The sequence below is a fragment of the Lepus europaeus genome, chromosome 20 (assembly GCF_033115175.1).
Source record: "Lepus europaeus isolate LE1 chromosome 20, mLepTim1.pri, whole genome shotgun sequence".
Classification (NCBI taxonomy): domain Eukaryota; kingdom Metazoa; phylum Chordata; class Mammalia; order Lagomorpha; family Leporidae; genus Lepus; species Lepus europaeus.
Genome location: NC_084846.1, coordinates 40046732 through 40061962, shown reverse-complemented (window position 1 = coordinate 40061962; position 15231 = coordinate 40046732). Strand labels below are relative to the sequence as shown.

Below are 15231 nucleotides of genomic sequence, written 5' to 3'. Positions count from 1 at the left end.
GGAGATGATAGACAGGAATTGGTAATTATAGAGAAGGATTTAGACAGAAGGGGAGGTTTCTGATTTGGGCCACTGGGAATTCAGTCCTGAGTGGGCACAGACGATAGATTCAGGTTAGGTGTGGCTGACTTTGAAATTACTGTGAGATAGTCAGGTGCAAATACCCAGGAGACAGTTGGGTAAACACTGACACAAACAAGCAGGGCTTTGGTGTTTGCCGTGGCCACGTAGGTGGTCACTGAAGCTAAAAAACTGAACAGAGGTTCCTGGAATGATTTTGTCCCCCTCCCTCCACAAGGGGGAATTGGCCAAAAATTCTCAGCCCTGTGTGTCAAAAGTGTGGACCCTGGGAAAGCCTGGAGCAGTGCAGGAGTGTTGAGAGTGAGAACAGGGCTGACAATGGAGCCCCACAGAGTTCTAGGCATTTAAAGGATGGGTGGAGAAGCAGGCACTCCAGGACTGAGAAGGGAATGACAGAGAGAAGATGAGCTTCCTTGAGCTTTGGAAACTAAGTGTTCAGCTTGGGGATAATGGGTTAAAAGGTGAAGTAGGGTTTTATTTTTATTCTTTTTTTATTTTTATTTTTATTTATTTATTTATTTATTTATTTTTTTGACAGGTAGAGTGGACAGTGAGAGAGAGACAGAGAGAAAGGTCTTCCTTTTGCCGTTGGTTCACCCTCCAATGGCCGCCGCGGTAGGCACGCTGCGGCCAGCGCACCGCGCTGATCCGATGGCAGGAGCCAGGTGCTTCTCCTGGTCTCCCATGGGGTGCAGGGCCCAAGCACTTGGGCCATCCTTCACTGCATTCCCTGGCCACAGCAGAGAGCTGGCCTGGAAGAGGGGCAACCGGGACAGGATCGGTGCCTCGACCGGGACTAGAACCCAGTGTGCCGGCGCCGCAAGGTGGAGGATTAGCCTAGTGAGCCGCGGCGCCGGCTGAAGTAGGGTTTTCTAGAATCAGAATCGCAGCCTCCCTGGAGACATGAAGAGCAAAGGCAGTTGGCAGAATCTTCTGATGAATCCCTCCCCTGCTGTCCCCTCTTTCGAAACGCCAGTCCTAGACTATCAAAGGACCTCAGAGCTTCAGCAGGAAGAGCTCTGAACTTCTCACTGTGCTTTCTTAAAGGACACATCATCAGAGCCATCAGGGAAGCCCACCGTGACTTCTCACTTGTGTAGTTAAGCAAATATGGCAGGTTCGAACTGGCTGTAGAAGTCTGACCCTCCTCCAAGTGTGTTCTTCTCAAGCAAGCCATAGGAAAACGGCAAGTAGCGCACCTCTTTCTCTTGTTCCCCTTGTGGGAACACAGGCTGAACATCTTCACTCAATGAGGTGTTTAGACTCATTGGATTTTGTTGCTGGGAATGGCTTGAGATGTCATCTAAGCTATTTTCCTTGCTTGATATTCTACTAGCCTGGTTTGTCTTTTTAGAGTTTGAGACCTGTTGCATAGGAAACCAGAATTTCTCTCTCTCTATTGGCTGCATCTGGACACCTTAGGCTGCTCCTAAGTAGGACCAAACTCCTAGGGTGAATTTTGAGATTGATTTGTCTCACCTATCCTTTCAATTTACCACTTTTAATTCATATCCCATAGAAAAATAAGATACAGCGTTTAAAGGGGTTAGCTTAGTAACTTGCTCGTTGCAAATGCCCGATCAGTGCTGTGTGATTGCTGCTTCTTGAGCTGTTTTATTCGTCAGTCTGTGTCAGCATCAAAACTAAACTAACTTTTTCAGTCTAAGCTTTGGAGAGGAAAATATCTATCTGCATTTCATCCAGATTTCCAATTAAGCCATGTTTTGTAAACATTAACATCCAGAGCACGTGTTTTCTATCTTGCTAATACCTTTAGCCAATACTGTATACCTAGTAGCCTTACTACTGGAAGACTGGTGTATACCTGCAACTATGTAACCTCCCTTTTCTGTGTATAGCTGAGCCAGAGTTGGTTTTTAGTGCCTTTTCCTACCACAAATACCATAAAAGAGAAAACAAAACATGCATACTTGCTTTCCATGGTTCACAGCTTCTGACTCAACCAAGTAACAATCTCCAAGCACATCAGAAGTCAAGATTTTAGGCTGCTGGGTCGGAAATTGCTTGACATGAAGGGGGGAGAATCTTTTCAGATTGTGGATCCAAAGTTTTCTTAGGCCCCCCCTCCCCCTCCCCTTACTCCCCCCCCCCCCCGCTGAGTTCCGCTCGGAACGGGAAGGGGGGTAGGCAGTGAAGGGAAGGCAGGGAGGAAACTCAGCAACCAGCATCACCTTGGAGGGGTTCTGCGAATCCCTGGGAACAGGTACACACCAAGTGCTGTTCTGGAAAAACCTGAACCAAAACTAATGCCTCCGAGCCACCACCGGCACCAACACTACCACGAAAACAAACTGCACACAGCGGGGCGGGGAGCGCGGGGCTACAAACGCTGCCCACCAGGTGCCAACGTTTGCTGCCCTCTCCCGAGGCCCCACAGTCCTGTCGCCCCTCGGCACCGCGCAGGCCCCCTGCTGGAGAGAGTAAGTACGTTTCGGCGTTAGAGGCCAAAGTTCCCTTTTCCCTACATCCTGGGCAGACTCTATAAAGACCGAAGGAGCAAAGTTCAGCGGCTTTCTGGAAATTCTCTGCCTTGCACCTTCTTGCATCCGGAGTCCAAAACGATTACCAGGGGCTCTTTTTCTTGGTCAGAAGAAAAAGGGCCGGACGGACTTAAAAAAAAAAAGAGGATACTTTGGGGGAACGCAGGATTCCAGCCCTGGGCTGTGGCCCGGAGGAGGAGGAGATGATGTCACCGCTGCTGCACGGAGGGGCCGGGGGTGGAGCAGCCGAGGGGGAGCCCGCGCCGCGCCTGCAGCTGCCAAGGGAGCGTTCGGAACCCACGTCAGGGGAGCCGTCGGGATAAATAGGGTCTCGCAATGGCCGTAGCCGGCTGCGCCACCATCTGCGGGGTCCTGGACTGGAGCTGCCCTGGCGGGTTCGCGTCCTGGAGGCCGAGTGCTGGCGCTGCCGGTGCTCCGTGCGCAGGACGGCGGAGACCCGCGGCCGGACCCTTGGGCTCCGCATTGCTGTCGACTGGAGTTTGGGAGCGAGAGTTCTCCAGCTCTCTAAAAGACTCCCTGCTGGGAGGAGAGCCGGCGAAAGCCTGGGGGCAGCGGGAAGAGAAGGGCCCTTCCTGCCTGTGAGGGTGGCAGCGCGGGAGAGCCCAGCCATGCTCCTCTCCGTCCTGGTGGCGCTGTGCCTGTGGCTGCGCCTGACGCTGGGCGTGCGCGGCGCGCCCTGCGAGGCGGTGCGCATCCCCATGTGCCGGCACATGCCCTGGAACATCACGCGGATGCCCAACCACCTGCACCACAGCACGCAGGAGAACGCCATCCTGGCCATCGAGCAGTACGAGGAGCTGGTGGACGTGAACTGCAGCGCGGTGCTGCGCTTCTTCCTCTGCGCCATGTACGCGCCCATCTGCACCCTGGAGTTCCTGCACGACCCCATCAAGCCCTGCAAGTCGGTGTGCCAGCGCGCGCGCGACGACTGCGAGCCGCTCATGAAGATGTACAACCACAGCTGGCCCGAGAACCTGGCCTGCGAGGAGCTGCCCGTCTACGACCGCGGCGTGTGCATCTCGCCCGAGGCCATCGTCACTGACCTCCCGGAGGGTGAGGCCGGGGGACAGGAACGGAGGGAGAGGAACTAACGAGGAGGTGCCGGGCGCTGTCGCTGCCCCGGGAGGCCCCAGCGGCCACACCTGTGGCTGCCAGTGGGTGGCGTTCAGCCTCCGTCCCGCTTCCGAGGAAGTGGTGAGGGGTCAGGGAAGGCCTTGGTTCTGGGAAAGTCGGGGTTCCCCTCACGAATTTGGGGAGCTGGAGTAAGGGCGCCATAAAGAAAATCAAGGGTGGAGGTGTTTTACTTATACAGGGAGCCACTGGGTGAGGTTTTCATTTATAGTAACACCTGACATAAAAATCACAGCAAACAGATGTTACTGTATCTGCGAGTACAGGCACAGTACACGTACAAGCGCTGGCTGGCCTTGAAACCGTCCCGCACGCGGGTGTAATGCTCTCTCCGCTTGGTGTTAACTTCTCACAAGTAACTCCGCGCCAGGAGCCAGGTTTGTAAACTCGGGCGCCCTGGAAAATTGTGACCTCAGCCTCATGGTGGCTGACCAGGAGCCAGCTCCTGTGGCAGCTTCTTTCGTCTAGTCTCTGTTTCCACCGGCTTCTTTCCTCTTTGGTCGTGCGGCTGCTTTTCTTGGAAGAAGGAGCAGGTTCAAATGCACTTCTTGAAGTGAAACCGAAGAATGTTTTTGCATGCTTTTGTCCAGGCTTTCTGTGACTCACATTTGAAGAGATGGCAGCGTTCTGTGGTGCAGGCTGGGGAGTTATGCCTCAGGGTGTTGCCCTCAACAGGCAGCAGGAGTGGTTTAGTGAAGGGGCAACTTGAAACTCCTCTCCAATGCAGGGTTTTAGAAAGAAAAAAACCCGCATTTAGTGCTGAAATTCTGTAAATGTTGGCTGTTATGCTTGGTTTTGGCTTTGTAGCTGAAGACTGTTTCTGCACTGAGCAAGGGGAGATGGGGATTCGGACATCTTCTGGTTATTTTGATTTGTTTAAACCATCAACTTGGAACATTAATGTTTTCCGGTGGCTTTGGGAGAGAGAGGGTTGTGATCTATCTAGGTTGGCTGTGTGTACCAGCCAAGTTCAAGAAATGCGCATTCACATCAGCTTACATTTGGATGGGCAGAGTCTCCCACAAGACTTAATAATCACACACCATCTTTATTATCTGGTACTATTCTTTGCTGATGCTATGGTAATGTATGTCTTGAGCTGGTTCCTTATTCCCTCTGCGTGTTCAGATCCAGCCACCCATCACAGGGATCACACCATCACACCGTATGGCCCTGTTTGTCTTGCAGATGTTAAGTGGATAGACATCAGTATGGCCCTGTTTGTCTTGCAGATGTTAAGTGGATAGACATCACACCGGACATGATGGTTCAGGAACGGCCTCTTGATGTTGACTGCAAACGCCTGAGCCCTGGTAAGTCGTTCCTTCCTCCCGGCTGCCTCTCCTTCGCCTCTCCAGTTACTTCTGTTCCCTTTTCTAACTTTTGGTCTCTTTTTGCCTTTTTTTTTTAGACCGATGCAAGTGCAAAAAAGTGAAGCCAACTTTGGCAACATATTTGAGTAGGAACTACAGCTACGGTAAGTCAGCTGGTAGAGCAGATTGCTTCTGAGACTTGGCCTGGGACCAAACCAGAACTGCAGGAGTGCTGTCTCTGCTCCAGCCGGACTGCTGGTCCCAAAGCAAAGCAAAGCAGAGGGCTAGTGATTGTTCTAGTCAGTGATACAGGTTCTAGGCGTCACAATAACAATGGTAAGGACAGGTAAGGAGAAGTAAATTACCTAAGGGGTAATCAGATTAGATTACATGTGTAACACCTTGATCTTGATTGTCTTGGTGGGAAGTGCAGCTCAGCCAGATGGCCCACTCCAGGTTCTCTTCCTGTGGTTCCTCTGTGGCAAGGCTGAGAGTGATCTGTGAATTTCATTATCTGAGGCCCAGGAACTTAGAGCCTAGAGACCCAGAGAATTGAGGTCTGCCCGTGTATCCTTTTACAACTACAAATATCTACTGTCTTAAAGAAATTATGGGGCTACATAGTAATCACCAAATCCCATAGCTACAGAACCGAAATAGTTTAAATGTACTCCTCTCCCTTACTTGAAGGAACCATTTAACATTGTCTTCAAAGAATAAGTCAACCATGCTATTTTAAAATAATTTCAGTTCTCCTTTTCATAATTTGAGAGTTAAACTGAATACAACTATAGGTTTCTAAAATGTTTATTGGGGTTATCTTATATTCTATTTCATTTCTTCAATTATTTTTGCTAAAATAACCGAGCACTGTTCTGATTTGGGACAAATGTTCAGTTTATTTGCTTAGATTTCATTTTAAAACTGAAATTTTATCCCACTAAGAAGCTGCAGATTATGTGCTAAATGTGAAGTAGGAATATCACAGTGATGTAAAAATCTGAAAAAATAACTGCTAATTTAAGCAGTCAGATTTGAAAAATATACAGTCAGTGTGGGTAATTCAACAAAATAATAACTGTGTTATCTTTTTCAGTACTTTTTTCTTAAAACCTGTTCTGTGGAGATATTGTCTTAATCTGTTCTATTGGATTCCTTGCAAGATCCAAACTTGGGTACCAATCAGTTTCACTGTCATGCTGTCCCCGGGGGTGGCATGACCTTGGAACTACCTTGACGATGAAGTCATTCTCAGTTCAACTCCTCTGGCTCCTTCATAAGCCAGCTTGCTGGGATGGGATCCAAGACAGACCCATATTAGGCTCAGTACAACTCCGTGGGAGGCCGCAGTACCAAGGGGCCAAGAAGTCGGGATTGAAAAGTAGGTCAGAGATAGCAACACTCCTGGCCATCTGAAATAATAATTCAACATCTCCTCACCACAGGCGTTACTCTGTCAGTCTGTAAAATTAAAGGATCGAGGATGTTAATCCTCAGAGACTCATTCCAGTTCTTAAGCGTTATGACTCCAATAACTTTGTCTGTAAGCTAGAAGAAGTGCAAACTCCGCATGGGGGCTTTTGAATCTAGTAATGTATGATCCTCACTTCCAGACATCACAAGGGGGTATATAAACATAGGAATGTGTGTGTGACATCTTCACCGACATGGAGAGCCCAGGCTAAAGCCCGATTCTCAATTTGCTTTTAGTCTTGCATCTTGATTGAGAACTTTCAAGACAACATTGACGATATGGGATGTCTTACGTATGACTGTGTAGACATTATACCTGCATTTTTCCTGCTTGGGCATGAGCATGACTGCAGGAGTTATTCTTTAAGAAAGGCTGTAGGCCGGCGCCGTGGCTTAACAGGCTAATCCTCTGCCTTGCGGCGCCGGCACACTAGGTTCTAGTCCCGGTTGGGGCGCCGGATTCTATCCGGTTGCCCCTCTTCCAGGCCAGCTCTCTGCTATGGCCCGGGAGTGCAGTGGAGGATGGCCCAGGTGCTTGGGCCCTGCACCCCATGGGAGACCAGGAGAAGCTCCTGGCTATGGATCAGCATGATGCGCTGGCTGCAGCGGCCATTGGAGGGTGAACCAATGGCAAAAAGGAAGACCTTTCTCTCTGTCTCTCTCTCTCTCTCACTATCCACTCTGCCTGTCAAAAAAAAAAAAAAAGAAAGAAAGAAAGAAAGAAAGAAAGAAAGAAAGAAAGGCTGGCAGTTGGTACAAATACACCATCCCTGGTTTTGCCCTAAATGTCTCAACAGCACTTATATAAATATTTAAATTACAGTTATTCATGCCAAAATAAAAGCTGTGCAGAGGAGCGGCTGCAACGAAGTGACGACAGTGGTGGATGTGAAGGAGATCTTCAAGTCCTTGTCACCCATCCCTCGAACTCAAGTCCCACTCATTACAAATTCCTCCTGCCAGTGTCCCCACATCCTGCCACATCAGGACGTCCTCATCATGTGCTACGAGTGGCGCTCAAGGTGGGCACTGTGGGGCAGCAGGAAGTGCACACTCCATACACAGAGCAGCTCTCAGTGAGCAGTCTTGGTTTAAGGGACAGTGACAAAATGGTACCAGTAGTGATTTATGAAAAAGCAGTTTTAATAATTTGGAATTTAATAATGTTGGAATGACATATATCCTAAATGTTAATGAAATGCTCACAACATGAAGGTAAAACAGATACATGAGTATTTGACTGGAATCTTGAAAAATCAATTTCAGAACTCACTAAGTGATTTCTAAAATTTGAAGGTAAGTGAATTCCTTTGAGAAAGAACAATTATTCTCAAATCCTTCAGACAACTGTAGGCAAATATTGAATTTCCTAAGGCACCCTTAGTGACTTACAGATCAAGTAAGTCATCATTTGAGACTACATTTCCACATGCTTCCCATACTCTTCACATTACCTGTTTGAGACAGCATTGTCCACCCTTCAAGGTGGCTCCTGAATCTACCACCATGTCATTCTCCATTGAAGTCATCACAAGTAAAGTATGAACAAATACATGGATGTTTCACACATCACACATACACATGTGTATCTCTAGCTGGGTGTGTGAGCCATTGTATGCCCCTTCCCATGACATCTTCTTACATACTCATATGTTCCTTGTAACATAGACAAACTCTTCAGGCTGCTTCTGGTATGAGTCCCATAACTTATGCCATAGACTTCTCCGGAGAACTCATTCACTTTTATCCAAGTCATGCCCTTTTCCCTCATCTGTTTCTTCTCCATGCAGCTCAAGCCTCTACTCCTCCAAAAGGAAACAAAAGCATCTTTTGTAACTGGCCTCACTTGAGTGATTTCTTGTGCTACATTCCATCAATACTTGTTTAGCTCCTCGTGCCATGTATAATGCTTTGCATTCATGACTTAAAGCCATTCTTCTACTTAAAATTTGTTTCTCCAAAAAAGCAATCCATGCTTCCGGGCTTCTCTCTGCAGATCGCATCGCTAGACGTTAGCAAAAGGGAGAGTTCAACAGTAGGGAAATGGCTAAATATGTCATGGATATCTATAGTTGTAATGTTATATTATTTCTAACTAATTTTTGAGTTTTTCGAACTATATCAGCAACTATAACTTTGTTATATACATATATGTATATATATATAACTATAGTTATACAATGTAACTATAAAAGGAAACGTGCGGTGGGATCCAAATATATAGTGTGGTCTAATATATATAAATATATATATATATGGGAGAATGGGAGAAATTATTAACAAAATATAAATGAATGACATGGAGATTTGGGGAATAAGTTATTGAAGAACTTTAAAATAGTTTTCTGTACTTTAAGACTTCATACTTACATAACCGAAAGATGCTTATTCAGATAATTTACTCTTTTTTTCAGAATGATGCTTCTTGAAAATTGTTTGGTTGAAAAGTGGAGAGATCAACTTAGTAAAAGATCCATAGTAAGTATTATTAACAAAAAATGTGCATAGGTATATAAATGAATATAAAAAATTCTATAGGATTTGTGAACTCTTCACATTCTCTCATATCCAAGTTTTCATAGGAACTAGGAATAGCAACAATATTTCTCTTTGGAGTAGATAAGTGTACAACTATTCTTACTTGGAATTTTAAAACAGAAATCTATTTAATTTTCAAAAGTGATGTAGTTGTATTCAGTACTAGTGTACTGTATTTCTAAATCAAAGTATTTTTTGTTTCCTTATTGTTATATTTAATTGTTTTAGTGAACAGAGTGAACCTTAAGTAGAATTAAAGTTCACTGAGATTAAAATCAACATATGCATCTATTTGTGGGACTGCAAATGCCTGTCTCTAAAACTGACATATTACTGTACACAGCAGGTTCTTTCCATGTATTTAACACAATTTAAGACTTTAAGTGCAAAACTTACTTTGTGGTTATATGTGATTTTAGTGGTAACGTCATATTGGTAATTCAGAGCTGCATTAAAATTAATTTTTTGCTAAAAATGTGAAATCATACTGAAAAATATGTTTTCAGGAGGATTTGTGTTTTCCACTGCTACCTTCGTTTTCTAGAATAAGATTTCTTGGGCAAGGCAATAGTATGTCTTAAGGACTGACTTACTGGGAATGCAGTCACAGCGCAGCCTGCCCACCCCGTGCACTTCTGAATAACGACAGAACACTGCCGTGTTACAGCTGAGCTGGGAACTCCTGAGCTGCCAAGGAACACGCCTAGTGGTACTAGACAGGAAGTGCCAGCAGGCTGTGTTATTTGGTTTCTAAGACCACAGTAAAGTTAGAAGCTTGAGTGGAGAAGGCACGTGCATTCCAAGGATCCAAGACTGATTAGAGGAACAGAGGCTTTAGGAAACAGAGCTGTTGGAACTGTTCAGCAAACATCCTATGTCAATAAGAATTGGAAAATATCACCAAATGATAGCAGCATACAGTAACGAGTTTACTGGGTTTTAGAGTACAATAGAATTGTGCCTAGGAGGGTAGAAGCAGTGTTTTTCTTTCTGTTGAACTTCTGCTGCCTAGAACTGTGCCTGGCCTAAGGTTGTGCTCAAATATTTGCTGAGTGAAATACTAGCATAATCTAAGAAAGCAGAGACGTGCCAACATGTAGAGCTGTATCTATTCAAGTAGGCTCGATTTTTCAACTGTTTCTTAATCTTCTGCTGTCAAGGCAACTTGATTATCCAGAATGACTCATTTCCCAGTGGTGTGCACCGTTGGCCCTTGAACATATTACACTGGTCTCTAACCCCCACATTTCATTTCTTGTCTCTTGTTCTAAAAAGTACAACATAATAAGATATTTTGAGGGAGGGAAACAGTGTTCATATACTTTAACCATATTGTTATAATTGCTCTATATTGTTATGTTATCTTGTTAATCATGTACTGTCCCTTATTTGGAAACTAATTTTATCATAGGTTTGTATGTATGGGGGGTGGTGGAATGAAGTCCTGTCTTTTGCAACAAAGTGGATGCTCCTGGAAACCATCATACTTAGCGAAATGAGCCAATCCCCCAAAGACAGATACCATATGTTTTCCCTGATCTGTGGTAACTAATAGAGTATCTAAAATGTAATGTATTGCAATGAAATTGATATTTTGAGATTCGATGATTGTTGAGTAACAGTGTTTTTTTTTCTTCATACTATTTGCTGAACTTTTAGTGTAGGGTTAATCTTGTGAGCATAAAGTAAACTGAAAACAGATCTTTGTAGAAATTAGGAGTGGAAAACGGAGAGGGAGGAGGAAGAAGGGTAGGAGTGTGGACAGGAGGGAGGTAGGGTGGGAGATATCACTATGTTCCTAAATCTGCATATATCAAATACATGAACTTTGTATACCTTAAATAAGATTTAAAAAAAAAAACTTAGGGTATCTAGGATTTGGTACTATTGATGGTTTCAGGGACTCACAGGGGATCTTAGCAAATGTATCTCCCTCATTAGTAACTATTAGTAACTATTGTAATGTTGAGCTCTGTCTTCCTTTGGATTTGGAAAAATTTGATGAACACACCTGTGACAAGAAATCCCTGACTTTCTAGTGAGGCTGGGTAAACTTCTGCTGTTAGCCACTTCAAGGATTTTAGAAGGATTTCTTGTCTGGGAATGGTGCATGGTAGAGCTGGTGGTCAAAAATGCACAGGAGGGTCTTGGGTTCTGGAGTTTCGATGAGTGAATTTGAATCCTGACTCTAACACTTACCACCTGTGTGACCCTCTGCAAATAACCTCTGTGTGTTTATTGTCTGGTCATGACAATTGTGCCTAACTAGAAAGTTGTGGTGAATTTCAATGAAGTGAACATGTGTCAAGACTTTATCATATACTGAGCACTTTCCAAGTCACCTAATACATTATGAGAGCTCAAAAGCGTGTTGCTTTTAAAATTGCTTTATCACAACTAGTCTATAATAGTAAACAATTGCACTGATATAAAAAATTGCACTACAGTAGACATTTGGCCCAGTGGTTAACACACTTGTAAGATACTCGCTTCCTATGGCAGAGTGCCCAGGTTCTATTCCTGGGTCTGGCTCCTGACTCCAGTTTCCTGCCTTTGCAGACCCTAGGAAGAAGCAGGTGACAGCTCAGGAAGTTGGGTGTCTGCCATCCATATGCAAGACTTGGATTGAGTCTTTAGCTCTTGGTTTCAGCCAGGTCCAGTCCTGTCCACTGTGGGTATCTGGGGAGTGAACCAGTAGATAAGAGCTCTCTGTCAATTTCTCTGTCTCTCAAATAATAAATAAATGCACTGATAAATTCTGTTATTGGGTTAACAGAATAAAGGGGTGAGATGTATTTGACACTCATGGGTACAAATTGTCTCCCAGCAGTGGGAAGAGAGGCTGCAGGAACAGCAGAAAACAACCCAGGACAAGAAGCCAACTGCCGGGCGCACCAGCCGTAGTAATCCCGTGAAACCGAAGGGAAAGCCACCAGCTCCCAAACCAGCCAGCACCAAGAAGAACATTAAAACGCGGAGTGCTCAAAAGAGAACAAACCCCAAACGAGTGTGAGCCGACTGCTCTCCAGAATGGTGACTTCCTTCCGGGATGAGCCCGGGCACTGCCTGGCACGGCCTGTGTAAGGCACACACCTCTAGCCCTAACGACTCACTGCAGCGCTCTTCATAGACACATCTTGCAGCATTTTTCTTAACCTTGCGCTTCAACTTTTCTCTTTAAGCCTCCACAGAGAGACTTAAAAGCCATCGTGGTGGGTTTGCCTTTGGATATGGAAGATGAAGTAAAGCTGGTGGAAAATGCTTACGGCATTCTGAGTAGCCTGAGTGTGTCCTCTGCATGATATTTATGTGGGGGGAGAGATGCTTCCATTCCTACAGTTTGGCCTTAGTGTGTACAGTGTGAAATGAATGCCATGGTGCAAACAAAACACATAATTTTTAATAGTATTTTTATTTCCATTGATTTCCGTTAAGATGTTAGCAATATCGTAAAATGTGATGGAAGATGAAATGCTTCTAAGGAGCAAAGAAGAGGAATGCATGTTTAAAAGATCTTTATGTTTGTTGTCTGCAGAAATAGCTTTGTGATAAAAGAGGATTTTTGAAAAATTTAAGGGAGTAGAATGTGGAAAACTGCAATGTGTATGTGTTTTCTTTACTTTTTTTTGTTTGTTTGTTTTACAAAGGTGACTTTCTGCTCTACTTTTAGCTAGAAACTCTAAAAACTAAAATAACAATATTAATACATAAATAAAAAGGAGAAGCAGACAGACCATATCTGGATTCTTGTTTTTTTTTTTTTTTTTTTTTGGTCCTTGTGCCATGGTGAAGATGATCTGATTTCATGATCAATTTCTTCTTGTCAGTACACTCCAAGTAGCATCAGGAACTGTGGGTTTAGTCGTCCATTATAATTTGGGCACCAATTGGTCAATTTTCATGTATTTTACATCCAAAACAGGTGTGGCACTCAGTTCACTTCCCAGGACATCCTGGAGTCCTAATCGCCACACCTGAGAGAGTGTTCTCTGTGCTGATTGCTGGTGCTCATGGAGTACTTGTGGGGCTGCAGTAGGAGGGCTGAGCCACCAAGGCTGCTTCTTAGCCAGTTCTGATGTAACCATTAGCTCTGCTTCTAAGGAGGGAGACTGAGGCCGCCTGTCCATCAACTGTGCATAGAGGTAGCAGAATGCTTCAGAAAGCTGAAGACTAACTTCTCTTTAGATATGCAATCATCCTTACATCTCAGAGGAGGGATAAGTTACATGCTGCCTTCACGTAAGATAATGAAACACGTGATTTAATATCGTCTCTGCAGTCACTGTACACAGAAGGGGAGAAAGAGTGGAGAAATCGGGCTAATGACGATGCTCTTATGTGCACTCACTTCTTCTGAATGCTCTACTCTGCCTGCATTGCTACCCTAGGGTGGCATCAATCCTCACTAGGGGTTTCATAAAAATATTCAGTGTGTGATCCTTCTGTATGGAAGGCCCAAAGCCCTTGGTCCATAAGGGATGTCAGAAGGATACTTCACATAGTACCCAAACTCAATGATCTTGGACAAACTAATAAAGGTACCCATGGTCTGTTTACCTCCTTAGTACAGTAGGAATTCTTGGGAAGATGTGGAGTGCAAAAGGAAATGCTCCATGGGAAAGCAGAGAAAACATGTTATAATAAAAAAGTTTAAGTGCAAAAATGATGATGATAAGAAGTTGGAGATAACTTTACAAACTTGAGCAATATTTTCATTGAAGTTTTACCATAAATTATATAATGGCTATTACACAAATGAGGCTCATATTTCACTTTGATTATCAGTGAAAGATTAACCAAAACACTGTTTTATTATTTGTTGTGAAGAAGCTGAAAATGAGCATTAGCACCCACTAAGGTTTGACAAGTACTGGAGTGGCCTCTGTGTGAGCACCAATAATTTTTTCCTCAAATATTTCCTTTACATTAATATATGTGAGAGGTTATAAATACAAATATATGGAGGAGAGAGTTTAAGTTCTATCTTTGAAATGGTAACTATTTAAGAGTCAGGATGCTTTGATTAAAAATGAAATATTTTTCAATATTTTATCAAGTAATTTTATAATTTTGTACAACTGGAGGCATTTCTTGAAAAAAATACTTTTTGGGCTCTTGACAACTGCAAGAATATATTCCTTATTAGGTATTCAATAAATATGCAAAATAGCAAAGTATTGAATTAAATCCTATCTTTCCCCACTCACAGCTACACAGAGGTCATCACTCATATTTTGGCATATAATTGTCCAGGAGCTTTCTATGCATTTACATCATGACTTGAAAAAGTGAAAGTGGGAGCCTATTGTGCACACTGTTTCATATCCTGCTTCCTTCCTTTCATTTTTTTAATTGAGATTAGTTTCACAGAAAGTGGATACCACCTCATTTGTAATGGTTGTATTATAGTTCATGTTGTACATTACTCAACAAACCCTTATGCTATTGGGAATATGGTTCGTTTCTCAACTGAACGTGTTGAATAACTGAATAAGTATTTGGTAGCTAGATATGTATGCACATTTTTAATTAGTTCCTTGAAATATATTTAAGTAGCATTGTTGGAGGAAAGGTTATGCTGTTTAAGGAAGATTTCTGATCATATTATCAATCATGATCCAAAATTCTTAGAACATAGATGAGTGAAAGTGTTGACTTTCCAATCCCTCATTAAGATTTCTTTTTTCTCTCCATATTTTAAGAATCAATTTAACTTCACAAATGAAGGCTACTGCTCTGGTTTGTATCTGGTTTGTGCCTCAAGGGTTCATGTTCTGTAGGCTTGATCCCTAGTATGCAGTATTGAGGTGGTGAAAAGTCTAGTGGTGTGACTTACTAGGTGGTGGTTAGTTATTGGGGTTGCCACTATCTGAAGGGATTAATGTAGTTCTCTGGGAACTCAGTTAGGTTGTGCAAGGCCTGGTTGTTAGAAAAACAACAAGGGTGCCCTCCTACCTACTTGATGGCTTCCAATCTCGCCACGTAATTTCTCCATCTTGCACTCATTCACATCACGATACCATCCTCCATCAGGGTCTCAACACAGGCTGGACCCGGGTCACATGATATTAGAAAGTTTCCAAAATGATGAGCTAAATAAATCTTTTGTCCTTACAAATGATATAGTGTCAGTTTATCTGTGATAGTAACAGAAAATGGACTAATACAGCTAT

The 15231-nt window shown here is 43.8% G+C and overlaps 1 protein-coding gene across 1 annotated transcript; it reads left to right on the top strand.

Moving 5' to 3' along the window:
• The first annotated feature begins 2587 nt into the window (after window positions 1-2587).
• On the top strand, window positions 2588-12786 carry SFRP4 (secreted frizzled related protein 4). Its single transcript, XM_062179000.1, has 6 exons — window positions 2588-3656; window positions 4967-5047; window positions 5146-5211; window positions 7344-7542; window positions 8935-8998; window positions 11886-12786. Exons 1-6 carry the CDS (start codon window positions 3212-3214, stop codon window positions 12069-12071), a joined length of 1041 nt encoding a protein of 346 aa, XP_062034984.1. The 5' UTR covers window positions 2588-3211; the 3' UTR covers window positions 12072-12786.
• The last annotated feature ends 2445 nt before the right edge of the window (window positions 12787-15231 follow it).

Coding starts and splice junctions, on each gene's coding strand:
- SFRP4 (XM_062179000.1), top strand. CDS start 3,212: ATGCTCCTCTCCGTCCTGGTGGCGCTGTGCCTGTGGCTGCGCCTGACG. Junction 5,048..5,145: donor CTGCAAACGCCTGAGCCCTG/GTAAGTCGTTCC, acceptor TTTTTTTTTTAG/ACCGATGCAAGTGCAAAAAA. Junction 8,999..11,885: donor AACTTAGTAAAAGATCCATA/GTAAGTATTATT, acceptor ATTGTCTCCCAG/CAGTGGGAAGAGAGGCTGCA.